The sequence below is a fragment of the Electrophorus electricus genome, chromosome 5 (genome assembly GCF_041902795.1).
Source record: "Electrophorus electricus isolate QZ-2024a chromosome 5, ASM4190279v1, whole genome shotgun sequence".
In the NCBI taxonomy this organism is placed as follows: domain Eukaryota; kingdom Metazoa; phylum Chordata; class Actinopteri; order Gymnotiformes; family Gymnotidae; genus Electrophorus; species Electrophorus electricus.
This window is the reverse complement of record NC_137501.1, coordinates 2,027,113-2,054,617: the sequence shown is the minus strand read 5'-3', so window position 1 is coordinate 2,054,617 and position 27,505 is coordinate 2,027,113. Positions and strand designations below refer to the sequence as shown.

The following is a 27,505-nucleotide window of genomic DNA, read 5'->3' as shown; positions in this document are numbered from 1 at the left end:
CAGTATTACAGAAGTACAGGATCACAGTATAACAGTATTACAGTATAACAGTGTCACAGTATTGCAGTATCACAATATCACAGTATCCTTCAGTCACAAAGCAGCAAATATTTAGTGCTCTGTTGTTGTGTTTTAGACCAACTCATTCCATCTGAAAGCAGTGGCCAAAAATTGGATTTTTATGCAAAGCCAAAATCAATTGATTCTTATTGGTGACAACCCCTGACTCAGTTGTCCCTTGTTTTCTGTCTGGCTGATATTTTAATTGAAGTTTATTAGATTTTGCAGTTCTCACCATCTTAGTGGCACAGAAAAAAAAAAAAAGTAATAAGACAGGAAATTATAGCCCAACTAAAAATAGCCTTGATGAACGAGTAGGCAAATGTTCAGGCCGCTGACATGATGAACCACACAGCCATGTTATTCAGAATACACGCCACACGGGTCACCTCGAGAGAGATCAGTACAGCAGCATAACAACAACTCTTTAACTGCTTTAAACACACAAGCTATGTAGCGTGTTACCTGTAATCCTCTGCCACACCTTCAATGTAGCGGACTTCTGACAACACACCTCCAAACACTTGTGGAAATCAAACAAGCTCGTGTCCTATGACAGACTCTTTGCCTTTTTCCATGGCTGGGTATGTTAGGCTGTTTTGTTTTTCATCATGTGTCTCTGAAGGTTAAAGGAAGGTCATTCCCTTGTCATTTCTGCTAGAGGACTTGCCGAGTCATTGTGCTCGTGACTGACCCTGTAGGGGGCATGGGCAGCCCGCAAAGTGCACAGTGCACACTAAAAGCATGTGAATCTCTGTCCTTATTGTCTGTTCTGTGACTGTTGTCGTTAATGCACGTGCTCATGGGTGTAACTACTGTTTTCAGTAAGTTTGCATTTACTGTTTCATGCAGCACATTCAGTGCAAAGCCCAGCTTTGAGAGACAGACAGAGAGAGATCTCCTCAGTCACATTACCCTGTGATAAGTCTGTCTGTCACGTACAGCAGCAGGACAGGCACTCCCCTACCGTTCCGCGCGCCGGCCCCTCCGTGACAGATTGAACAGCAACTAAACTGATCCATCCAAGCAGAATTCCATGGTGACTGTGTCGCACAGACGAACTTGATTCGCCTGTTCTGGGTGGGGAGAGATGACGTCAGCACTCCTATTCCGGGAGACGTGTGAATAATTGATAAGCTGCGTAGCTCTCTGCGCGCGCTGGTCTCTAATGAGACCATTCGTCAGGCAGCACCACTGTCTGGTGTGCTTACTGCCCATCTTGCTGTTGTCAGGGTTCCACTTAAATGGTAATGACAATAATTTGGACAGGCAGGTGAAGACTGTATCTTGTTTTAGACCAAATCTGTCGACGACCACACAAACATATTGGGTCTTAAAACCAGATTCTCTTAAAATCGGCTGCTTGAAACCAGGCTTTTCTCCCTCTGCCTCTACCTGTTGAGTGTGTGTGTGTGTGTGTGTGTGTGTGTGTGTGTGTGAGAGAGAGAGAGAATAGTAAGGCTATTCATTTGTTCATCACTCGTTAAGTTTTGTGTCGGTGTGCTGATTGTAAAGTGTCCTTGGCTTCAGATTAACGTGCTATATGTGTTAATTATTTCATTAATTCATTCAGATTGGTCTATTTGTGAAGCCATACCACATCCATATGGTTTTGAATGTGTAGTCATTGGTTATATTTTATTCACATTTTCATTTGTTAGACTTATTTGATATGTATTTTTAGTCCTTCTGAGTGTGCAGTTCTATGATTATATCTCTAAGTATCTAATCTTAGGCGAGGAGGAACAAACAAACAAATACCATAAGACGTGTTTTTGGTTGATAAATGGGTTTATTTGGCTTGGGGATGCCACTTTATGGAACTACCAGCGTTTACAGTCACAGCAGAATAGCACATTCCTCTGTGTGATTTCAGCTCTCCAGAACTCTCTGAAATAGTGTGAAAATGCAGAAAACTGAAACTCTTTTTAACGCATTTTGATTGTGATTAAGGCAATCACAGTACATATGTTATATGTTTTTATACAAACAACAAGCAAATCTATCCCATCCTGTCTTTATTTTGTCAAGCTCCAAGAATCAGGCCATGCAAAAAAGAAAAAATGAAAGCACATCAACTTCCCGTCGACTGGTTCACCTGCTGGAGTTAATCACCAAGCCACTGCCAGTGAACTTCGGTCATCTCACGGGCACTAAGACCGTAGTTGCTCTCTCTCTCTCTCTCTCGCTCTCTCTCTCGCTCTCTCTCTCTCTCTTGCTGTCGCCCAGAACACATGACTGGTTCCAGTGAGTAAGCCATTTTACCAAGCTCTACAGTAAAATGACTCTTCTGGTTTCCCATGACTAGGACCTTCATGCATGTTCTGAATGTCCGTGGCACTATAGACAACATCGAACATCGAATGATATCTGAATTATTGATCTAAATACTTTTGCCAAAAAAGTGAAAATTTTATATTCCATTATGTGGTAAATGTAGAGCACGCAGGGTGTGGGTGGTAGCGTGTCCCATGCCAGCACATGTTGTGTGGTCTGGGTTAGTCATGCAAAAAAGTGTGTGTGTGTGTATCACACACAGGTGGTAGTAAAAGCCATTATCTATGGGACTTTACTGCTCTTCTTCTGCATGTCTGTCTACCCTTCTATCTGTCTGCCATTCAGGTTGTCTGTCCTTCTGCCTGTCTGTCTGCCCTTCTGTCTGCCTGTGTGGTGACCTGTCATCTCTAGAGTGATCAGAGCGCTGGCTCTGTCAGAACCAAATGCCCTGCCAACTGTAGAGGACACAGTACATGTAAGGGTTGGCGCCATTTCGAGGCCCCCTCTGGCCACCAGGGGGAGGTCTCGAGTCAGGCACACTACCAGTCAGGCTTGAAGCCCAACAGCTGCGCTCGGTCTATATAAGCCCAGTGACCCAGTCACTCCATGTTGGGTCTTTGCTGAAGTGCTGAGCCAAGCTCTTAGCCGGTAACTCTGGGTATGGAGGTCTGTGAGCCCTTGTGCTACACCTCTCTTCTGCTCTGTGTTTTCCACTCCTCCTCTCTTCTCCAGTTTTCCCTCTTAAGTCTCTCTCGGCTCCCCTTGTTTGGGAAGTTTTAGAGTTTGGTTTTCCCCTGTGCATCGGGGCTGCATTTCTTCCCGTGGCGTTCTTTGTTTTCCCTTTTTTTCCACGCTCGGCGTGGTGTTTATTTTTTTTCCCACCCATTGTTCGTCCTCCATTCCTTTGAAGTGTGACATACATGCAGGTTGTCACAGTCTACCAGGAGCTCGTTCGACTCCCCACCTTTGGTTTTTTACTTCTCTCGTTTTACCTGTTCTAAGATCTAACGGTTTTGCACACGGGCCCGCTACCAGTGGAGTGTCGGTGGCGTCACCTGTCTGACTTGGTTTCGAGCCCCATTACAGTACATTTATATTGCCTTAGAAACACATCGAACACTCACATACACACACATTCGTTCACCATGATAAACATATGATCAACGTTTGCAGAGGCACACTTAATACAAATACAGTCACAAATCCAAATATGCTCCAGACACGCACACACACACATTCGCATTAAGAATGTCTCTCCTGATGATTGAAGTGCAGTAGAGTGGTAGACACCATGCTGACTGATCTCAAACATATTCAGGTTGCTTTAAGTTTCTCCATCTTCAGTCATGGGGGGTCACTGCACTACGACCCTCCTGATCCGGTCATGAAGGGCGGTGTTATTAACTGCAGAGTCCTTTCAGATGTGGTGGAGCAGGGACGCTCTCAGATGTGCAGCTATCTATCTGCTTTCCAGCACTGTAGAGGGCGACGCTTGCATTACAGAGGGCGAGCACAAAATAGGTAGAAGATCTACCAGCCGTGAACCAGTCAAGAGGAAAACTCTGTCTCCTTTTCTCCAAACGTAAAGGTCGAAGGAATAAGATAATAAACAGCATCAGAAGGTCTTTAATCGAAATATTTCATTCCTGGAGGGATTTGCGCTGAATGCAGAAAGCATGCCTGCCTGTCTCTCGCGCACACACACACACACACACTCCCAACAGCTTCCACACTACACGGCTCACCTGTAAATAGGAAATATTTAAAACTAATTTCGCTGCACTAAAACTCCACATAGCTACATCTGCTACGCCATGACCATTGCTATGAAACAGAAGGCGGGTGGACGCAGAAGGAGGGTGGGTGACTCAATGTTGATTATGAAGACCGTCGATGGTGAGAGAGTGATGACCACATCCTGCGTCTTCCCTCGGTGAACGAGCCAGTGATCTGATCACTGGTACTGTGGTGGAATACTGACGTCCATGGGGTGAGCACTGGTGGGACTCATCTGATTATCTTGGCTGGTAACATTCACTGAAGACCTCAGCAAACATACCGTGTGTGTGTGTGTGTGTGTGTGTGTGTGTGTGTGTTATTCTTGAAATTTAGCAAACTTCCAACTTGCTGTTTATTATATGTAATAGCACCGTGAAGTTGGAAGAAGTGGAGTTTTCATTTGCAATGAAAGTGAGTGCATGCAGCGACTCAACCTCATCATCCAGACTCCTTCAGTCACTCCTCTTCATCCTCCTCTTCCTCACCACCACTGGCACACCGATGCCCTGTGACGCTGGGCACGCCCGTCCGGATCACGTCGTTGACATCATGTTCATGTTGGCATCACCATCAAGTTAGGGCAGGCTCTCCCTCGTTCACAATAGACATTCAAAAATTCAAACATCAATTGTGGTCCCTAAAATAAGTGTGTGTGTGTGTGTGTGTGTGTGTGTGTGTGTGAGAGAGAGAGAGAGAGAGAGAGAAAGAGTGTAATGAACAGAGGTGGCGGAGATCAGAATCTGGGTGGCTGAAACAGAGGGCCGCGTTGGGGGAGGTCAGATACTGGAAGCACGCGGGCGTCTTTACTTGCTCTGGCCAGCAGGGGGCTTGTTGTCTCCTTTGTTGGTGTCAGCTTTCTCACTCTTGCTCTCTTCCATTTTGCTCTCATTCTTCTTCTTCTCCGTCTCTGTCTTCCCTTTCTGCTTCTCAACCTCTTTGTCCTTCTTGTCGTTCTTCTCCTCTTTCTCTTCCTCTTCCTCTCCATTTTCTTTCCCTTCCTCACCCTCTTCCTGCTCCTCTCCAGCTTGTCCCTCGCCCTCTGCATCTTCCTCTCCCTCCTCTCCTGCTTCCTCCTGCTCGCCTCCCTCTTCCTCTTCCTCCTCTTCCTCCTCAGGCTCTGGCTTGGCCACGCCCCTCCTGTAGGTGCCCAGAGCGAAAGTGCGCCCGGTCATATAGGAAACACCGGAGTAGCTGGACTGGAGCATGGCTCCGCCCACGCTACTCAGACGACACTCCTCACCCTCCAGCAGCTTCCTGTAATGGCAGACAGATGAAGAGAGACAGTCAGTCTTTGTACTAGAAAGTAATACCATCATCATCATCACCTAGTGCAGTAACGATATTTCCCCAAGTGTCAACCCTGATCAACATGTGAGCCTCCAGGGTGGAAAGGCAACTGACCGGTAGGCTGCGATCTCGATGTCCAGGGCCATCTTCACGTTGAGCAGCTCCTGGTACTCGCGCAGGTGGCGGGACATCTCTCCTTTGGTGGAGCGCAGGGCATTCTCCAGCTGCTGGATGGTCTCCTGCAGGACATTCAGTACAGTCAGTACCTTCAGTACAGGCAGTACAAGCAATTCAGTCAGTACAGTCAGTAGGCAACTAAGCACTTTTGTAAGTCACTCTGGATATTAGCATCTGTTAAATACCATAAATATAAATATACCTGCATACAGTAGAACAAGTGTGCTGACCATTCTGGGTCTTTAGGAAATGTAAACTGGATTTGGGGGTTTGTGACCATCTAACACGTTCTCAGTTCAACATGAGCTTTCCTACTCTGCGTTCACCTGCAGCTCGCCAATCTCGTTGCTATGGCGATCTTCCATCTCAGCCAGTTGTCGCTCGAGAGCCTCGTTGTGACCTCGGAGGGCCTCTATCTCCAGGGTGCGTGCCTGCACTTGTCGGCGGTACTCGCTCAGCTCATCCCTGGCTTGCTTTATTGCGTCGTTATTGCGCGCTGCCACCTCGGTGACACTGGCGAACTTGGAGCGGTACCACTCCTCCGCCTGTTGCTGGTTCCGGGACGAAAGGACCTCGTACTGAGCGCGGATGTCCTTTAGGGCCACGGCAAGATCCGGTTTACTCACGTCCATCTCGACAGACACCTGTTTGACGTTCAGAGAGTTAAAGACGCTCCTGCTTCATGGCAGACACAAACACATTGTTAAATACGTTGTTAAATATTTGTAGGTTTAGAGGGAGTGCTGTTTAAAGTCTGCGCAACAAACTGATTTAGTATTGTTGATTAGGACATCAAAGTAATACATCTAAAAAGATTAGAAACAATTCTAAAGAGTTCAGATAACATGGTGGACCAAAAACCGCATCTAACAAAGTCTCATTCATCTGTCCTCCAGTAAACCCATTATCTTAAATAACAATAACATATTAAATAAAATGTGACATTTAGAATAAAATGTAATATTAAATAGATGTGAAATGTCCACTGAAGATCTCAAGACTTAAGACGAGCAATATAATATCCACTAATCATATAGCATGGAAGGAGCTGAGTAGTGTAAATACTGGAAATACGACAGCAGGTTTATAGGCTGCAAGCCTCATTAGTGTGTTTAGCTGTCAGAAGCTGCTGCGTTTCTCTGGTGGCGGTCAGGATGCTGACGTGTCATCTGTCGCTCGCTGACTCGGGAGTCCGCGCGCAAGAAGAGATGACGCTGCCAGCGCGCACGTATGCGGTCGCTCACGCGAGCACGCAACAGCAAGTCACTTATCCAAGACGAGGAGCAATTATTTCACATCTGCACCTACACAGACACTTTCTAGATGATTGTATATGGCAATAAAAGAGAGTTATACGATTATATAAGACGGCGTTTTGAGTGACGATACGGGAGGACACTGAACCTGCTAATTGCGACGTTTTTAGAAATGTTCACCCCACGCATTCCACCCATGGCCCGTCGCCCGTGGGAGAGACATCACATTATTGCTCTTCTGTTCTACTGCAATGCGGTTTAAAAAATCTTAGCATTATTATATTCTAGCATCTGCACTAGGATATAAGCACACTAAAGTATGCAGTGCGCCTAAGATGTCTGTTTGAACTTTTTTTGTGCCGCCGATGGCCCAGAGAGGACCGTGACGCAGTGCCGCCAAGGACGCTGCGCAACCGGGTCCCCAACTCTGCGACTGTGGATGCCACACCTAAATTCTGCGCTATAGGACATACGACCCGAACTTTATTCCTTTATTCTTTTGACAACTCTCTCTCTCTCTCTCTCTCTCTCTCTCTCTCTCTCTCTCTCTCTCTCTCTCTCTCTCTCTCTTTCTGTCTCTCTCTATTTCCCTCTTTCACACACAAACCTGCGATATGTCACCCTTTCTTTTTTTCAACATTGTTCATTAGATCAAATTAACTGCAGTTATTCAAAGGTAAAGTGAGTTATGTGAGTTATTTTAACAGCGGATCTGTGACTGCACGTCGACACGCTGAGCAACTGAAACTGGCGCAGTGCAGGCTAATGCGCGCGGTTCTCCGTTGCGAATACCGCAAATTCTCCAAACCGCCTCATGTAGAACATCACGCCTCACGCGTAACGAGGATAATGTCATTTCATTTCATTATCATAATTAATGAAAGACGAGTATCCTTAAAACTGATAAGTATTTATGGTCCCCACACTACATTTTGTTATTAGTTAATAACGGTCTTAGTTATAGCATTTACTACACTCGAAGTAGTTTTGTAAAAAGAAAGAGAAACCACAGTTATGTTGAATTGATTAAAATATATATATATATATATATATATATATATATATATATATATATATATATATATATATATATATATATATAATTTAAGTTTACATTTAAGTATAAATAGTGACGCTTCGTGTGCACGCTCTCGCGAGCTCGTTACCTGCGTGGCCTGCAGGGATGCCTGCAGCTCCTGAAGTTCTTCCTCATGCACTTTCCTGAGGAAACCGATTTCATCCAGCAGAGACTCAACTTTCTTCTCGAGCTCCAGTCGTGCCAGGGTGGCGTCGTCCACATCCTTACGGTAGCCCCTCAGGCTGTTTTCAGCCTCCTCGCGCAGACGGATCTCCTCGTCCAGCTTCTCCTTCAGGCGCTCGAGCGTTTCGGTTACGTGCACGCAGTCCAGCTGCGTCTGGCTCTTCTCGTGAGTCAGCTCTTCCACCCGGGAGCGCAGCTCGCGGATCTCCTGCTCGTAGAGGTCGTGCAGGCGCGAGGGCTCGTTGTGGCGCTGACGCAGCGAGGCCACCTCGGCCTCGAGAACCCGGTTGTGCTGCTCGAGGTGGTGCACCTTCTCGATGAAGGTGACGAAGCGGTCGTTGAGGCCCTGCAGTTGCTCCTTCTCGTTGGTGCGAATGATCTTCATTTCGTTGGTGATGGCCGTGCTCTGCGACAGGTCGAGCGCGTCCGGCACAGGGGCGCAGCCGCTGCGACCGGCGCTAAGCTTGCCGCGGTAGCCGGCGGAGGTCATCACGGGCGACGGGGCTCCGTAGCTGCGCGGGGTGCCCCGGTACGCCGCCGTCATCCGAGACGGACTGCTGCTCGTGGCGGTGCGTGCGACGAGACGAGGGGCATCTCCGAATATCCTCCTGTACGAGCTGCTCGAGAACAATTCGGCGGAATAACTCATGGTTCCCAACGGAGGTGGGTCTCGCAGCTGAGTGGTGTGGAACAGAGAGAGAGAGAGAGAGACAGAGAGAGAGAGAGACGGGGAGAGAGAGAGAGAGAAAGAGAGAAACAGTTGAGGTGGGAATGCTCCGGTCTCTGCACACTCATATATACGCGAGGAGGGTGAGCATCATTTGACGCAGACGCGGCAGGCGGGAGAAGAGGTCCTGCCGCACTGTGCAAAAACCCCGCCGGCTCCCACGGGAGCGCACGTTCGCGCTTACCGACCGCTCGTGCGAGGATTGGAAGCCAGAACAGACAGAAAGAGTCAAAATGCAGAATATCTAATGCGGTCTTTTTGCAGGTCAAAACTCTTAAGTACATAACTCCACTAATTCGTCCCCTATATCTTTAAAGTAATATACAATCCAGCTGTCTAATATTCTTAGAAAAAGCATGAGAAGCACTGAGCAGTAACCGATGAATGTTGCTACAGCTGTTATATAGTTATTACTGTGAGAATCTGGGGTACTGCAGGTTTCAGTAACTGGTATGGGACAGAAGAGTGTAGCATGCCCAACTCCGTGTGTGTGTGTGTGTGTGTGTGTTTTGTGTCATGTACTGCAGGTTCCCTCTCACGTCTACCCTCTGCAGTGGCTGTATGAGATAACAAGGTCTCCTCTCCCTGACCCTGCAAGAGGTCCAACACATGCCGAACATCAATCCAGTCTCCCACATGCCACACCCAGAAAGGTCTTGTTTCGATTACCACCCACGCAGGCTGGAATCAGTCACAGCTACAGAAGACTGGGGCATGTCGTGACTCAGTATATTACTGATTGTATTCCAATGAAGAAATGACAAGAGTAAGAATTGGATTGTTGAAAAAAAAAAAGCTGCATCGCTTTGCATTATTTTTCCTGATGATTCAGCAGAATTGGGCACAAGGGGGGTGGTTGAGGGAGGTGGGGCTGGAAATTATGTTCCGGGCACCAAGCGGTCAGGACATGAGGGGTGGGGGGGGGGTTGGGGCAGCCACACCTAACTACAGAGAAGAACAATCCTCCATCCTGCCCCTGGTAGAGGGGGTCACTGGGTTCCCTTCACTGCTAGTCAGCGCTTCTCAAACACCTGAGACATGCTGTTTCATCTCTGCTTGCGAGAGAGGGAGATGTAACTTCGACCTAAATCAGGCCATTTTGTGTCTGTGTGTGTGATAAAGAGGGAGGGAGAGGGAGAGAAATACCATAGACGACATAGAACATTTTAGGTTGTGAGAGGCACGGATGGGAAACATAAAATAAGGCGTGCTGTTGTCTGGCAAAGGCCCAAGACCGTGAGCTGGCAGTACGGGTCTTTAGACAGGGACATTTTGCAGGAAACACTAACAGACAAGAGGGAACAGACAGACAGACAGACAGACTGAACAGGGGAGCTGTAGGATGGAGAGCAGAGCACTAAGACTGATGAGGTTTGAGCTTTGTGGTTTGGGTGGAACAAGGAAAAAGTGCATGAGACTGAGAGGAATGCGAAATTCAGTGACCTGGACAGAGGGTCTGGATTGATGGATGATGTGTGGGAATACTCGTGGAGACAGACAGACAGACAGACAGAAAGAACGCTAGCTCGAGAGATACACCTATTAGCCACTAGAGGGCATTATTTGATAAGAAATATCAGATCAGGCAAGATGGCGGCAGGATATTACTTGTGAACGCTGTTGCGCCTATTGTCCACCAGAGAGCGCACTGTTCCACCACGAAACAACGAAACCGTATTACGTAAAGAAAACGTCACTTAACACGGGACATTGGGGGTAATTTTAATATCCCTACGTATTCTCTGAATAGGGTGTTCTTACAAATATAATTTTTCATTTCTGCATTTGAACTAAATGTAATTTAGAAACTTACGTGGAAGAAAGTTAAAAATAGGCTTAGATTTCTCTACAAAGAAAGGTTTGTTTTATTTAATAGTAATGTTTTATAATACTCAGTTAATACTTCTATGATGCAGTAATTATTTAATTAATGTCATTAGATATGTTGCAAGTGATAGCACTTATTTTCACTGGATGTGTCTGATATTACTGTATGTTAACTAAAATGGCCATACGGATATAATTAACATTTACAGTAATATATTAACACTTAATCCGGCATGTATTCAGGTAGTATCCTAGGAAGTGTCATAACATGTTCACCAAAGGCATGGACAATCCCAGAGTGCATATACATGTGGTGAGGGATCTGGTCTAATGCCTCTGGGTTCACTTTCTCTCCCCTTGAGCCATATAAGATACTAATATCACCCTTTGTGTCCACATCCATATGTGGACACACCTTTCTTGCACACACATATACACACACTAGAGAGGCTACTCATGACTCAGGGAATCACAGGAGAGGAAGGTAAAGCCAAAATCCAGGTCAAGGCTATTATTATAACACACACACACACACACAGAGTCCTTTCTTACTCAGGTAAAACTGAGAATAGCGCAGGAACTCCTTATCTTAATCTGCCGTTGTCTTGTTATGACGAGAGATACTAGCGAGAACAGGCTCCTGTCAGCATAACCGCACAACCAAGATCCAAAGCACCACACTCCTAATCAGCCCCTACTCACCGTCCCCTCCCTGACGCCCACACTGTGCTGCCCCCGCACATCCTACCCCGGGAGCCCGTGTTCCAGGCTAAATAAAGGCCAGGCCATTCTACGTTTCCTGCTCTCCTGGCATTTACACAGAACTGTAACGTGCAGAGCTGGGGTTTCTTTATCCAGCCCGGCGTAGGCTGTGTGGCTGCGGTGTCTCCCACTGTCTATTCCTCCTCTCACTCTTCTCCTTTTTCCCCTTTCCTCTCTCCTCAGCTACTCTGCTCTGGTCCCCTGAGTAATCACAGCACACACACACACACCTTCTGTTTGCCATGACCCTGGGGTGCAACCTCTATCGGAGCATGGTGCCCAGTCATATGGCCACGGCCTGTTAGGCTGTGTGTGTGTGTGTGTGTGTGTGTGTAGGTAGTGCGCATGTTTAGGTTGTTGCTGTATATTATCATATTTAGTTGCCAGTTTAGATCAAATTTCTCATGTTAGTATGGAACCATCTTTTATGTTGCTGAGTGCTAATTAACTGAAGCAGGGGGCCTGAGGAAGGCAAGCGTGTAGCGTCTACCGTCAGGGGAGGCGCCTGTGCTGTGAGGTATGTGCAGTCAGAGCTGTTTCTGCTTCCTGCAGTAATCCAATCTCTGCTTTTTCTCCACTCTTCTGGACACTTTTACATTTATGGAATTTAGCAGACACTTTTATCCAAAGTGACTGAGTACAATTCAAGCAATTTAGGGTTAAGGGTTTTGCTCAGGCACCCAACAGTGAGAGCTTAGCAATGGTGGGGTTGAGCCTTCTGATTACTGGTCCAGTACCTTAACTGCTGAGCTACGCTTGCCCACACATATTAAACCTAATCATGGGATTACATTTTTTAAATTTATTTTAGACGACATAATCCGTGGAAAACCAGGAATGGTTTGTGCACGGGAGTAGGACATGTTTAGGTGTGTGATGTGTACAGTAAGGGCATGTATGGTTTTGTTTCAACTTGGCATGTGCATTTGTGTTGAAGGACTTTACAGATTAGTTTAGCAGTTTGTGTGTCATGCCTGCCCTGTTTGGTTTCTGAGTGTTTGTTACAGGCCAGAGAACTGGAGGTCACAGCAGGATAAGGCACTGGACTATTATGACAGCAAAGGTAGGGAGAGGTCACATAGACCGACAGGCACAGTCCTGCGATAGCAAAGCGGTAGTACTGCCTCATGCTAGCTTTGAGATCCTGGCTCCCCTCCACCCACACCCACACACAACAGGTTACTGTCTCCTGTCATTACAACACACCCTTTCACCCTCTACAAGGTTGTAGCATTTCAGCTGAGAACTCCATCAGTATTAGTAAAAAGCTGAATATTCACGGTAGGAATTTACAAGGCCAAATTTCACAGCACTCAACAATTCCAGCTCGGGTGTTCAGGGTGGCAAACACATTTTCTCCTGTTGCTGCTTACATATACAACCTCTTAATAGAAAAGTACATCTGGTCAAAGAGGGGAAGATCAGTGCCATCAGCGCACTATGGCTTTATGATTATGGTCATAATCTTTCATCCAAACCCTGCATGCACCCAGTACTCCACCCTCCGTTATTTGGTCTGGTCCTTGAACACTGGGCCTGACCCCTCGCCCTATTAAGTGGTTCTCACTGTAGGACACCTCAGACTCAAAATGTCGGCCGTCTGTCCATCCAGCGTAGGGGTGTCGGATCTCGATGCTGGCTGGTCGTCCCGTTTGGCAGAGCTTCTCACGCAGCGCGTGCACGTCTGGACGCCGGTGTTGTTCATACAAGCTGTTGCCTTTGTTCCTTTTCCTTTGCAGCGGTGGCATTGAAGCAAATAAAAGCGTAAAGGCGGTGATGTCTAGGTGAGCACTTTTCTTTAGTTTTCCTTTTTTTTATTCAGATGTCACTAGCCAAATAGTAACACATTTCCTGGTATTACATTTTTACATCCATGATCTAGTAGTCAACAATCAAACAGACCAATTTTTCACCTTGTATTAGCATACAAATGTTAGTTTTTGACTAAATGCTAACCAAGCATAAACCTCCACTAGAGGCAGCAAATTTGAATGTGTGTGTGTGTGTGTGTGTGCGCATGTCTGGCAGCAAAACACACCTGAGACACATTCACCCCCATCAGGAATGAGTGGCAATGTGTTAGGTCACGTGTACATTTTATAAAGACGTAATAATCATACATCTCTATGATTTTAAGGCTTTAGCCCAGAGTTTACTGTATGTGCTGGCCGTGCTCGAGCAACACAGTACATCCTGTGTGTTTCAGCAGTGATTTTATGATTAACAAAGCTGCACGGATGGGGGAGTGAATCCTGAGTTACTCGAACACGCCCTATTGGCTTACAGAATATACCAGAGTGCATTGATTTGGCATCCTCTCCCCACTGGCTGTATGGGGGGGAACGACTCTTAGATATACTTAGGTGTGTGAGCTGTGAATGAGCATGTGTGTGTATTTTTTGAGAAGTATCAATTACATCAGTTTTGAATAAGACACAATCTTGGGAGGAAAATGAACTTTTAGTTTGCACCTTTGTGGTTTTTTTTTTTTACTTATAACAAATAAAACAAGACAAAAGCATATTCATACAAATAGCTTGAAATAATTCAACACTTCCAGGCCCTTCCCAACCCAACACCCCCCCCCCCCCCCCCCCCCAACAAAATGCTCTGTCCAAACCCTTTCTCTCTGTCTGTGGACAGTGACGACTTAAGAGAACATACAAACACATCCCCCCCCCCCCCCCCCCCCCCAAGAAGGAGTGCTCTCACTACATTAGCCACATCACATTTCAAGTGTAAACCTTCTCACACTACTTCTCCTTCTGGGCAAAGGAAGGCCAAGCAAATATTTAAAAATATTAGAAGCAGCATTCCACACATTTAGAATGAATAATCCTACAGTTTGTGTTTGCAAATGTATTATTGTTAGATCTTTTTTAATTAAAAACATTTTTTAAAGGTTTTTTTTTGGTGCATTTCATTCAAGTGATTGAAGATGTCACCAGCAGCTCCTGAAGATTCTCCTGAATGTTTCCTCATCTTTGGAACTGCACTAATAAAACAGACTTGTCCATCCCTCCCCAAAGCACTTACATTCAGACACCAAAGTCCTCCCGCACTCTCCGCTAGCCCTGACCACAGCACCACTCTGTCACTAGTGTGACAGTAAACACACTTTACAGAAGGTAAGGCTTCTTCTTCAGGGTTCCTAGGCACAGAAATGACAGCTAGGGCCAGTGCTCACATGAACCCTAACCCTAGCTACTGCCTCTCATCATGACAACTCCACTACAACAAACAAATCACCTCATTTCCCACTTCCATACACTTTTATGCACATATCCCTTACATATTTACTTTTTAGCACATGTATGTTTGTCCATACTTAAAATAGATTCTGTAATAGTGAAAAATCTCCAATAGAATAAAACACAACATTTTTAGTTCTAAGAGCACAATGTCATATTTTAGGATATACACAAATAATCTAAGGTACAATATAGCTCTAAACCCATGAAGATACACTGTTCTGTGCAAATGAACTACACTTTAAAATTCCACAGGGATAACTGAAGCCACTAAGAAAATTACTACTTAAATATATTCTCCTTTGTATATTTCTATGCTTTGACATATATTTAGATTAAATAAATACTTTTCTATACATATAGATTTTTTTTTTTGTAAACTATGTACACAGAATGACAACATTTAGCTGAAAGGACAACCAACTGTTTACTCTCACAGGGGGTTTAGCTGCAGCGCAGTGTCACCACTGTGAAGGGTGCACACGCGTGCGTGCACACACACACACACACACACACACACACACACACACACACACACACACACAGCTACATGTAGAAGGTCAGCCCAACTACATTCTGGGTATTCCAAAACTACTTTACTTTCCCAGAATTCCAAGCAGACGACTTCTCACAGTAATGCTAATGCTGGTGTCTTCCCAGTCAGATATGGAATGTGCTTTCTTCCGCGTTATTCTCTTTATCCCACATCCTCCCCCTTGAAGAGATCTTACTTTAAAGAACAAACAAACAAACGAACAAAAACAAAAAATAGCTGAGCGGGAAGGGCACGCAAACACCCAAAGACTTGAGGATGCAGAATACGCCACTGTCCTTAGAGAGAGAGGAAGAGAAAGAACAACCTGAATTCCAGATTTTACCCCTGCCCCAGCCCTCTGCCATTTCTCCCAGGTACTGCCCCCAGGTCAAGCCCCACCCCCATCCCACCCTACTCCTCCCAGCACCTCCCCCAGCACACACCCAGACCCACCCACCCTTACACAATCTCATGCCGCATTATGCTCCTTACAACAACACGATGTCTTCGATTCTTGTTCTACCCCTGGTAAAAATCAAGGTGGCAAAGTCAAGCACCCATTCAGAGTAAGAACAGAAGCAGTAACAATCAGTAACAGTTGCTTGGATCCCCGGACGCTCGTGTGTGCGTCATGAAGTACAAGTGACGTGTGTTCTTTACTGCCGCCCTGCTGCCCAACACGGTAATAGCGGTCTGGGTAGAAGGTGCCCTTTTCATCCTAACACGAGTGCAGTTCGACTTACCCACAATTCCTGACCTCAGAGGTCACATATAACCACGGTTGTGACCAATCATGCAAGAGTGCTGACGTTAGCATGGCAACGTTAGCATCAAATCACTGTTAGTGTTAGTGTGTTTGGCTGAACCCATCATTTAGAACAAAGTAATGCAAATGTCAAGACCAGCCTCATGTCTGGTGTTTAAAAGGGCATCTTCCACTGGCTCCACAGAGAACAGTACTAGTGGCTGCTGAGAAGAATGACATCACAGCAGTGCTTGGTGTAAGTGTCCCATGGCTCCAAGTACACTGAGATGGGTGGAGGAAAAGAATGCTGGACACTGCAGGAAGATATTTCTTTAAGACTAACTATAAGACTACACCTGATACAGAACTAGAATAGCTGCAGCCCCTCTGAAGAGGGAAAAAATTAAAACCAACCACGATGACGACAATGACAGCGTGTCCACACACCTTTTGCTTGTTTTTTTGACGTTCCTGCTGTGTTATCTGAGCTCCTGGTAGAAGCATCCTTCACAGCACAGATCTCAGAACAGTTTCCTCTAGTTAAGCTGTCAGACACTAACAATAATACTGTTCTTAGGTCTGTTGCCAGAAGCAGCTTGAACCGACAGGTTGCTCGAAGTCAAGGATGCCCAATTCTGGAGATCTAACAACCTACAGAGTTTATTTTTAACCCTAATGTAACACATCCGATCCAACTAATCAAGCCCTTCATCTGCATCGGAATATTAGAGTCAGGAGTGTTGAAGCTAAACTCAGCAGGGTAGTAGATCTCCAGGACTGAAGTTAGGCATCCCTGCTCTAAGTGCAAAATTCCATGCTGATAGGTCACCTGACAGATCAGGTGACCTAGCCCTGTGCCTGGACAGTCCAGTCTTGATTGGAGGAGAATGGAAGGCGGTGACAGATAGACTGCGTACGATTGGCCCAGAGAGGTCTGAGTAGGCAGTGGGTGTGGTGTGTTACACATTCTCTGGCTGAAAGGTCTTTCATGGGTGTTTCAAGGTTCTGCTCTTTCTGAGCTTTAAGGGGGGGGGGGGGGGGGCAGAGCAAGAGCCTCTGTCACTGAACAGGAGAGTGGTGAGGTAGGGGCAGCGTATGGAAAGGACGAACTGATTGGACAACAGCAGGCAGCTCTCCTCTGCCCCTCTGCTGCTGATTGGACGGTGCAGAGTGATAGCATGGGCGGGATTGGATAAGTGAAAGAAGGCGGGGCAACGATGTGAAGTGTGGTTGGACAGACTCCAACTGGTCCAATTTGTGCTGGATATATGAGGTGTAGTTGGCTGAGACTGTGGGTTCACTCCAATGCTCACTCTAATCTTCCTCCTATTGATTTCTGTCCTTTGTACTCGTATCCAGACTGCAGAAGAGAGCAAATCGTGTGAAAAAGTCTTGCTTTTGCTCTTGTGGTTCAGAACTCAAATAACAGCAAGTTCATTTCAGATACAGAAGAAAAGCTGAGCTCATATGCATGACGCATATGAGAACAGAAGGACTGATGTACGTTCAGCTCATTATCGTCATATCATAAGGATCTAAGATGCAAAAACTGACCCCAGATCAGAGGTCTGACCTTGAAACCTTTGATACAACTTGACCACAGTCTGCAGAGACCAAGGCCAAATCTGCTTTGAACTAATCCAGCCCTGGAGACGATCCATCGGAGCCCAGGAAGAGAAGGGCGATCGGGGGAGTGCACCAAGATGCGTGGGGCGAGCAGAGAGGGGATGGAGCTCTGGGTTTAGGGGGAGGAGAAGTTGTGGTCTTATAGGGTGCAACCGAGTGTGGGGGTGTTGTCATGGGCGGTGGTGAGGTGGAGGAGGCTGGCACTGGAATAGCCTTCGTCACTGCACACGCTGCGCATACTGCCCCGCTCGTCAGAGTCACTCACACTGCTGGTGCTCCACTCCGCATCACCCAGCAGGTAGTCAGTGCCCTCCACATCCACGTCCAACTCTTCTGTAGCGCACACACGCAGGCACACACACACACAGAACACACACGCGTGCAAACACACCCGAAAACACACAATGCACAGGCACACAATGTACACACACGCGCACACACACACACACACACACAGAAAGAACACACACGCACACAATGAACACAGACACACAGAACACACACACACACATATGCACACAGAATACACACACAGAACACATGCACGCAGACAGAACACATGGGTACAGGCACATGCAAAAACACACATAAAAGATATGCAATAAGAGATCTCATAGGCAACACTTTGAGCATGTGTGTGTGTTAACCTATTAATCAGTAGAATTCATATTGATGATGTCCATCTGTCTGTAGGTCAGAGTGAAACACACTGAAAATCCTTTTGTAGACATTTTTTGAGCTATGGAACCTTACAGTGATAATTTTCATTGAAGATGTGTGTCTAACTGGACAAGTATGAATGAGTGATGGACTGTGGTTGTTTGAGAAAAGGTGTGTGGGTGTGTGTGTGTGTGTGTAGGACTGAGCATGTGTGAGGTGGAGTGTGGGAGTGTGAGAGTGTGTGTAGGACTGTGGGAGTGAGCTGATCAGCGTGTGAGTACCTTGATCAGAGTCGGACTTGTCTGAGGACACCGTGGAGCCCATACTGTCCATGCGAGTGCGCTCCACCCCCAGCTGCTCCAGGCGTCTGCGCAGGTGCCTCTGCTCTCTCTGCAGCTGCTCAATAGCATGTTGAGCTTTCCTCTCACTATCCTCCAACCTCTACACACACACACACACACACACACACACACACACACACACACACACAATCACTAACTGTTCAAACTCCAAAACCTGAAAACACTCTTTCATTCATAGCAGGGAGTCAAAACTCAATTCAGTTCAATCTCAATTACAAACTCTCAAATCCTTCCCTAATCCTAACATATTCTTTAACAAGATTGAGGTTGACAACTAAAGCAAATCCTGTGATGATGACACATGTAAAGTGTGTGTTTGAGCTGTCTGTGATGTGTGGTGTAGCACACACGGCACCATGGGGGGCTCCCTGGGCCACACCCCAAGCCTTTCTGCTTGATGGAAGCCCCCAGCATACCTGAGCCAGGTGATCAGTGTACCTCCCACACTCGGTTACCTGGTTTAGGTGTGCTGTGAGCCGGAGGAGACAAAACCAGAGATCTAGGGTGGGCCGTCGGATTCGTGCTGGAATTTGGCATTTCATATAAATGTAAAATCAGCATTTATAAATCATATATTGTGACTTAGTGACATTTCCATTGTTATTTCTTCTATATGCTCAGAGACCATGGTCTTCAGCATGGACTCTCACACACTCGCACTCACACACGCATGCACCTTGATGTGTTCCTTGGCCTTCATTAGTAGGCTAAGTGTAGTGTGCCTGTTGGAATCTGGTCCCAGAGGCACCAGAGATTTCAAACGCTCCAAACATAGTCGTAAATGTGCCCGTCTGAGAGAGAGAGAGAGAGAGAGAGAGAGAGAGAGAGAGAGAGAGAAATAAACAAAGAGGAAAAGTGACAGAGACAAATCATTTTAAGTACACACTAATGATGACGGACAATGTAATCTCCAATTATATCCTGCAACTGCACACTGCACAGTAGTGACTCTGAGGTAGCTACTGCTTCAGTTCTTAAAATAGCAGACATAATAAACGTAAACATTTCGGACCAGGGTCCATAAACTTCTTATTACAGAATTCATGGCAGCACGAAAACATCAGAACACTTCAGGCCACAGATCTCAGTACAGTAACAATGTGAGAGACTTAGGAAGGTTAAATGGGGTGCAATGAAGGCAGCCACCCTACCCAGGACTCAAACCCGGGTCTGACAGGAGGTAAACATGAGCTCTGAGCACCAAAGAGAAGCTCCCTGGCACAGCAGCCAGAGCAGCCATTGAACCTTCTTAGGTGACAGTCCCATCCTCCCTTTCGCAGAGCGATGGTCTCCATCACACTGGGCTTCACCATCCCCTTATAGCAGGGGTGCATTCATCAACCTGGGACACGCTGCCATCCCACTTGTGACACTGTAGCGGAGACGGAGTCACTTAGGAAGGTACAATGGGTGCTCTGGGAGCTCAGGGAGCTGCTCTTTGGTGCTCAGAGGTCACGTTTACCTCCTGTCGGTCCCAGGCAGGGTGGCTGCCTGCAGTAACAGCTGTAAGTATGGATCAGCTGCCCTATGTCACACACTGCTTTATATATCACATGACCTCAGCGTCTGTTAATCTGGATTTTAAAAAGATCCAGGGATGAAGGAGGATGTTGTTTCAGTATATGACACCTAACTCTGAGCAAAGTGACAGCAGCTTTAGGGATGACCCAGATTGATTCTGTCAGAACTGAAGAGCCCCACTCTGCCGGTTTCTGTCTGTATGTTATGCTCAGGTATGCTTTAGCAGCAGGGGCACATTAACCCTCGTGGTTCCAGAATGCAACAAGTATTGTCAGAACTGACTACAATTATTGTTACATTACATGTGGAACTCTCAATTGCAAAACTCTAAAAGCACCGCTGACGCAGTGCCCATCAAAGGGTTAATCCAGTGATAATAGCATTCCCAGCTGCTAAAGGCGTGGTGGGTAGCGGTACCCACACGACCCGTTACACAACCTCCCCGTGAAAATGCATACACGCGTGAAGGCGTGGGTCACATCCCAGCTATTTCTCTGCCTGTCTCTTAGTGTGTGGCTAATGGCAACAGAGCTCTTTGTGTGAGGGTGTGTGCACACATTGCTACTTTGAAAATGTGTATCAGTGTGTGTTTGTGTGTGGGCATCTCTTTGTGAGTCACGGCATTAAAACAAAAACAGAGAGAAAAGAAAAAGAGGAGTGACAGAGACCTATGATTATTCCTGGAGCAATTCTGTCTCCCAACACCCTCAATTAAATCACTTTCCCTTCTGCATATGCTGAACAGGTCATGTGTATAAACACACTAAGCACATAACAACTAGTCAACATGATGGATATTATGTATTTTTTTAATCTAGGTGGGAAAAAAGATCAGAAATGATGATTTTCATAACACAATAGCCTAATCACCATTTTGAAAGGATGGTGTGACAATGTTTAACTAGTATTCATTCACAAAATGGCTCCTCCAGTGAGCACTGCCAGATTTTTTTTTAAATAAATGAGTGGAACCACACAACGTGGGCAAATCCCAGTGAGACAGTGCGAGCTTTAGGAGTAGGATTTGTTCCCTATATAATGGTTCAAGTGTGTCAGGTGAAACACCTGCCATGAATACATTATCCCTGAGAACGTTTGTTTAAAGAACACCTTTTCATTTTCTCTACGCTGATGACACTGTAGAAAGTGAATACACTGGCAGCTTATCAAATGCTTGTGCACACTGCCTTATCAGTGTTTTTATTTGATGGCACAACCCTTCAGCTGTTAGTGAAAACCTTCTGTAATTCCATCCCCAGTCTGAAAAGAGGATATAGCACATAGCCTGACTGCTGTTAATATGTAGGTTAAGCAACAACCAAGCTTGCTGGTTAGGAGGAGTGGAAGACATGATGACATTTAACTTAATTCACTTATGTTCTAAAGTAGGACATTTCACAGCATGGGGGTGTGTCTTATGCTAATTTAACACGTTAAAGCCAGTGGGTGCCAGTGGTTTGCACTAGTTAGCATCAAAAATAGATTACTGAACAGCCATTCTATTGTATTCCTTTCCAAACTCCAGCCCATAGATTACTGCACAGTCAGTCCATACCATTATCTGTTGATTACTTCTCTATATATGTTTAGTCTGATATTCGAACATTTGCAAACAAATTGTAAAGTTCCCAGCAAAGGAAAGTTAACTTAGAATGGCTGCAAAAGTGAAGGACCACATGGAGACATTTTTTTTATTAGCAAAGCAGTTAACGCAGCTCTCCAACAAATACATTCCTTACGAGTCAAAAAAAAAAGAAAAACTATATGAAGCTTCTTTCTCTGAGTGTGTAATGCACACAGTTCAAAGGTGGATTCACTAAGCAGCAGTTCAATATGTTCATATCAAACACAAAAGATTGCAAAAGTTATTGGTGTCTGACATGGACATCTATTTTTTCATGTCGCATCAAGACAATTTTGGAGAAAACTAAAAAGTAGTACAATTTTTTGAACTAACCCTTTCAACAAAATAGAAATATTTCAACAAAATATGTTTATGTACATAAACCAACCTGTTATGTATTCTGAGCTACTAACAGCTATTGCTGCTTCACCGTCTGACTGAGATGCATGCTAGCAATGCTAATCCAGGGATGTGGGTCGACAGTGCTTCACCCAGGGGCTGCATGCACAGTAACCATGGCAGAGAACAGAACTGCACAAATGGGTGGTGGTGAATGATAGGTGGTGTACAGAGTGAGCTTTGCTCATTAAGGACCGTGGTGTGAAAGATAAGATTCACTGAAAGATAAGATTAACATATTAACATATACCCGTGTCTCCTGTGTATGTATATAATTTTCAAAATTGTTTCCAGTTACAGGATGTTTCAGAAAGAGGTTCTCTCTCTCTCTCTCTCTCACTCTCACTCTCACTCACTCTCACTCACTCACTCTCACTCACTCTCACTCTCACTCTCTCTCACTCACTCTCACTCACTCTCACTCTCACTCACCAACATATACCAGTCTCTCCTATACAGGTCCACACACATGGGGTCAAATCTGTGCTACTGTTCTCTTCTTTCAGTCTCTGCATGGCTAACTGGACTAAAGGGCAGTGGGGTACGATTATATAACCTCTGAGCACATAACCAGTGACAGGACTTAACTATGATTAGGGCTCTGATGTTTGTTAAATGTAGACACACACACAAGCACACATCCAGACGGCATGGTTCAAGGGTCATAGGTGATGGTTTTATTTAAAAAATATTTTTTTTAAATGTAGGTGGGCCTCAAGAGGAAGGATACAGCTTAAGTATAAATGACCCTTCAGCCACACCCTCCATGTTCTTTGGTATTTGAGAGGAAAGATTGAAGTGCAGACTTTGTCCTACAACCAGTCTTCGACTCCTATCCAGGAAAGGAGGCACATGTGGAGAGCTGTGATTGGTTAAGGCAGACAAGGGCCGGCTTTGCAACAGAAAGTGGGAGGGGTTCCGCATCCCCTCCCCCAAGGCCTCTCTCCACGCCCTCTCTCCAAACTCTCATATGCTGTGCACAGCCTTGTACCTCTGTTAGGAAAACAGGTCGCATTGGTGATCTCTGACCCTGTGGGTTGTAAATCTCTCATTTTTGCTACCCCCTGACCCTCTGACCTCTGTGGAATTGTCTTAACCCCTAGTAGAGCGGCACAGGGGCGGAGGTGCGGTGCCACAGAGCTCCGGTTACAGTCTGAGAGCTACTTTCTCACGATCAACCAACAGAGCCCCCACCTCCTCCTCCACCTTTCATAGAGAAAACATAGCACTGCATTAACCCTCGTGCTCCACCCACCTGCTCCACTCCTCAATACAAGCCCACGTTGCCCCTCTGCAAGGCTCCTTTGACAGAGAAGAAAACACAGGGTGGCTGTTTGCCATATTCTCTAGGGTAATCATTACGCATTCTCCACTCAGTGTCCTATCCTTGGGTTTGTGTGTGTGTGTGTGTGTGTGTCTCTCCCCTAAGTGCAAGGTATCTGCGTGAGGGCCAGATCTGGTGGAGGGTAAATATCTCCAGCATGTGCAACAGTGTGAGCAGCATGCCATGTTGATCTGGAGCGTCAAACTAGATGACACAGGTAGACCTCCCTCTGTGGGTTGTCTGGGTATAAAAAGTTACAATATGAGCCAAGCAGTGCAAAATGCAGGTCTGAGCACACACATCTTTGCATTTTACGATGCGCCATTACAGTTTCCCTTCAACTGATCCCATTGAGCAAATTTCCGATTGGAAGAACACTGCAAGAACACTGGTAAATATATTACTGTGTTGTAAACACCAGGTTTTCCAATGCCGTGTCGTATTCTGATGCCCACAATCCTATTTTGGTTCAGCCTACTTATATGTCTGATGAGTCCCTGTGGTTAGACGCTAACTCAAGTCTTATACAGCCAGGCCTAGCTTGGAGGGCTCTTTGTGCTATGACACAATTACCCAGACTCCATTTTGATGTTTTGTTGCAGAATTCTGCTCTGTCTCTCTCCCTCTGTGCAGCTCTCTATATGAGGACCAAAGCAGATTTCTAAACATGAACCGCGATGCCGTCCAGGGCAGGTGGAGCGACAAGAACCCTGTGATGCTACATTAGGCTGCGTTCATGTCCACAAGAGAGGGCAGTGCTAAGCCTGTTCGCAGTGGCAGGTTTGTTTGTTTGCTTGGTTTTTTTTGTTTTTTTTTTGGGGGGGGGGGGGGTCTGAGGCTGGAGCTGTGTGCATCATTAAGAGTTTTTGAGTCAGAGCAGTTCAGACAGCCTTCCTGTGCACACTGCTAAACCCGACAGCCATATATTATTCAGCCTTGTCTGCAAGCCGAGCTGCAAGCTGTCTGTGTGTGTGTGTGTGAGAGAGAGAGAGACCCAGCTAAGCTGGAAGGAACCACAGAATACTAGAAGGAGCAGAGTCAGGAAAAGTGGCCAGCTAATGTAGCCAAGCTACATGTCACTCATACCTTCTTCCCCTGACACAAATGAAGACAAACGACGACTGATCTAGAGAAGTTGGGGTAAATTGAACTAATTACACCATCAGCGAGAGCCCTCTATTGAAAAACCTTTTACATGCATTTAATCTGTTAGCTGCCCTTAGGAGAAAAACCCTGAATGCACAGTATTATACAATCCAAGACCTGGCAAACGCCAAGGCAGGTCTTTGTTTTTTTAACTTGAGTACCTGTGAACTCATCCACACCATAGCCCAGGATTTGAAGAGGGAAACCAACAGAGGTGGCACCTGCACAGTGTTCTTAATGTCAGCAGACTGAGTCATTTCAGGACAGCTCGGTCTTCTTCAGACTGAGAATTAATTTTCTTGTTTGTTTAGTTTTTCTGAGAACCTTCATGTCTGTCTAACCTTCACTTGGGCTTCACCAGGAGCTGGCAGCTCATTTTTCAGTGGAAAGGATGAGACATTTTCTACTAGAGTTACATTATATGAACTAGACTACAGTTGCAAATGCTATACATTGCCATTGTGTGACTGCTACAAAATCTTAAAATAAATATTATATTGGTGAACTGTTGATGCAACATAATTAAAAACTTGCATTACCTCAAAAATAAGATTGCTTACATTTCCTGGATCACATGAATATTTTGACTTACTAAAACCACCCAATATTCAACTGCATATTCCAGTCTTCTAAAATATGAATACTGCAAAGGCCAGTATTATAATAACAAGTAGCAATTGATATATTGTGTAGCCTCGCTCTCTCCCAGTGGCTACATAACACAGTCATAAATAAGCCTGCAGAGAAGCAGGCATTAGAACAGAGTCAAAGACTGGGACACAGACATTGTGGGACATCAAAGTAGACATACCTGTTTTTCTCCATCTCATTGTGTGTGGACCTAGGGAGAGAGGGAGAGAGAGAGAGAGAGGGAGAGAGAGAGAGAGAGAGAGAGAGAGAGAGAGAGAGAGAGAGAGAGAGAAGGGTTAGAATCATACTCCTTATGCATTACAATTACAAAAGGCAGCCAGGAGAGGCCCTAATGTGCTGCTAGCTGATCTGGAGTGTTCAGTACAGAGGCGGATGTTCATGATATATGAGAGAGACACAGAAAGAGGAAGACAGAATCTGTATGTGGGAGAAAACCATACGCAGCATAAAGATTTGTAATCTAGAACCTGTACAAAATGGTGGAGGGATCATGACACAGCCTGTTGTGAGTGGACACAGGAATGGCATTTCCTATTGCACAGTAAAGTTTAATACTAAGCTTTAATACTTAGTCTTAGACTGAGGTTTAATGATAATGCTGTAGTGCAAGTGTGATTCCATTTAAGCATTAAATCAATATCAGAACTCAAGTAATACAAGCCTTAGATCACTGTCAGAACTCACGTACGCACGCATGCGCACGCACGCACACGCACGCACACCCAACAGCAAGTAGAAACCAAACACACAAACCAAAGCACTGTAGCCGTGACCTCCTGGTGCCCATCAATCACTGCTTCACCCTACTGTACAGTACAGGTTTCATCCATCTCTTAAGCAGCCCTAATTGATCTTGGCTTTAACATCTACCCAAGCAAGGGAAGAAGAGTGAGAGAGAGAGAGACAGGGAGTGAATGTGAGTGAGTGAGTGAGTGAGTGAGTGAGTGAGACTGAGAGCCGATGTGAGTGAGAGGGTGAAAAAGTGTGAAAACGAGAGAGCAAGAAAAAGGGTCTTGTTTGAGTTGGGCAGGCAGGGGGAATGGTGTACATCGATAGAGGCAGGGGCAGGGCAGGGGCAGAGGGGTACATTGCAGGGGCAGAGGGGTACATTGGTTGAGGCAGGGGCTGAGAGACAGAAAGACAGACAGCTCTTCACCCCCAACAGAGGCTCCCCTCACATCTCTCCATCTGACCCCCAGACCTCTTTTTCTAAAAATACCCTCCACCTTCTTCTTTGAATCTCTCTAAATGCCCAAGGGGATCTCCCCCTCACCACCAACCCCAACAACCAACCTGCCCATCTACGCTACTCATGAGCCATAACGAGTTTCAAAACATCTGATCCAGGAATCACTTTCTACAGACACATGCCTTTCAGATGCACTGGACCTAAAGCAGTGTAGGGTGAAACATATAAAGGGGGTGTGGTTAACGGGCTAACTATTTGGATGAAGAACATGAGGAGGGGGTCTACAGAGAGTGAGGAGTGTGCGTGTGTGTGTGTTCAAGATATCCACTGCTGACATAACTATTATTACAGTACAAGGCCCCTCTATTGTATTCTCAGTTGTATAAAGGCGCATCCCTGCACAACACTTTACTCACATCCATTTTCCATTCCCTGTCTGCTCACCATACCTGTCACTCCACCCCTACACAGAGGCCCAAACACATCTTATCAACGCATTCACACCCCCACCATCCCTGGCTGTGCAGTGCAAACTACCCCCCTTAGCACATCACTGGGTAAGCTACGCCCCTTAAAATAGCATACGTCCTCTCCTCCTTGCAGTTTATTAGCTTAACACACTTGTATACAGCTCAGCCAGAGGCACCAACATAATGCTCCTCACTTTACTTGGAGTACCCAGATGCTTCACAAGATCCTTCTAACTGAAGCCTATTCAAGGGGAAACCCCTAATCACTGTAAACAAGCTTCATTTCCAATTAGAAAAAAAAAAAAACCTGAGCTGACACTTTGCGAAGGCCATCTGTATGATGTGAAGGCTGCAGGAATGCTGGATTACTGCCTGTAGCGGCTTTAGGATGGTTCATGAAGATGATGATGTGTATACACACACAGGGGAGAGGTAGGTGGAGAGCTGTCATGTGTGTAATGGTGGAGCTAGAACTGTACTGGTTGCTTCAATCTGGAAGTGATGCAAAAGAGGAGGAGGGAAATACACACCCACACAACCATCCCATCCCCCACAGGCTATCAGGAAGCATAACAAGCCAGGAAAGGAA

The 27,505-nt window shown here is 45.8% G+C and overlaps 2 protein-coding genes across 4 annotated transcripts in view; both read right to left on the bottom strand.

Moving 5' to 3' along the window:
* Window positions 1-1,832: 1,832 nt before the first annotated feature.
* Window positions 1,833-8,878, bottom strand: neff1 (neuronal intermediate filament family member 1). Its single transcript, XM_026996154.3, has 4 exons — window positions 8,003-8,878; window positions 5,907-6,224; window positions 5,518-5,642; window positions 1,833-5,370 (listed from the first exon to the last, which is right to left on the bottom strand). The coding sequence occupies exons 1-4, from the start codon at window positions 8,744-8,746 to the stop codon at window positions 4,920-4,922; spliced, it is 1,638 nt and encodes a 545-aa protein (XP_026851955.3). The 5' UTR covers window positions 8,747-8,878; the 3' UTR covers window positions 1,833-4,919.
* A 1,654-nt stretch (window positions 8,879-10,532) lies between these two features.
* mxd1 (MAX dimerization protein 1) overlaps window positions 10,533-27,505 on the bottom strand; it is a 34,565-nt gene continuing 17,592 nt past the window's right edge. Inside the window, exons 3-6 of one of the 3 annotated variants that reach the window (XM_081714942.1) lie at window positions 25,418-25,447; window positions 19,257-19,383; window positions 18,512-18,671; window positions 10,533-17,900 (exon numbers count right to left, since the gene is read on the bottom strand). In XM_081714942.1, the coding sequence (XP_081571068.1) occupies window positions 17,710-17,900; window positions 18,512-18,671; window positions 19,257-19,383; window positions 25,418-25,447 (508 nt within the window). In that variant the 3' untranslated portion in view covers window positions 10,533-17,709. Of the gene's footprint in view, window positions 17,904-18,511; window positions 18,672-19,256; window positions 19,384-25,417; window positions 25,448-27,505 lie in introns of all 3 variants that reach the window. The other 2 variants (XM_081714941.1, XM_035529960.2) reach the window with 2 other exon arrangements.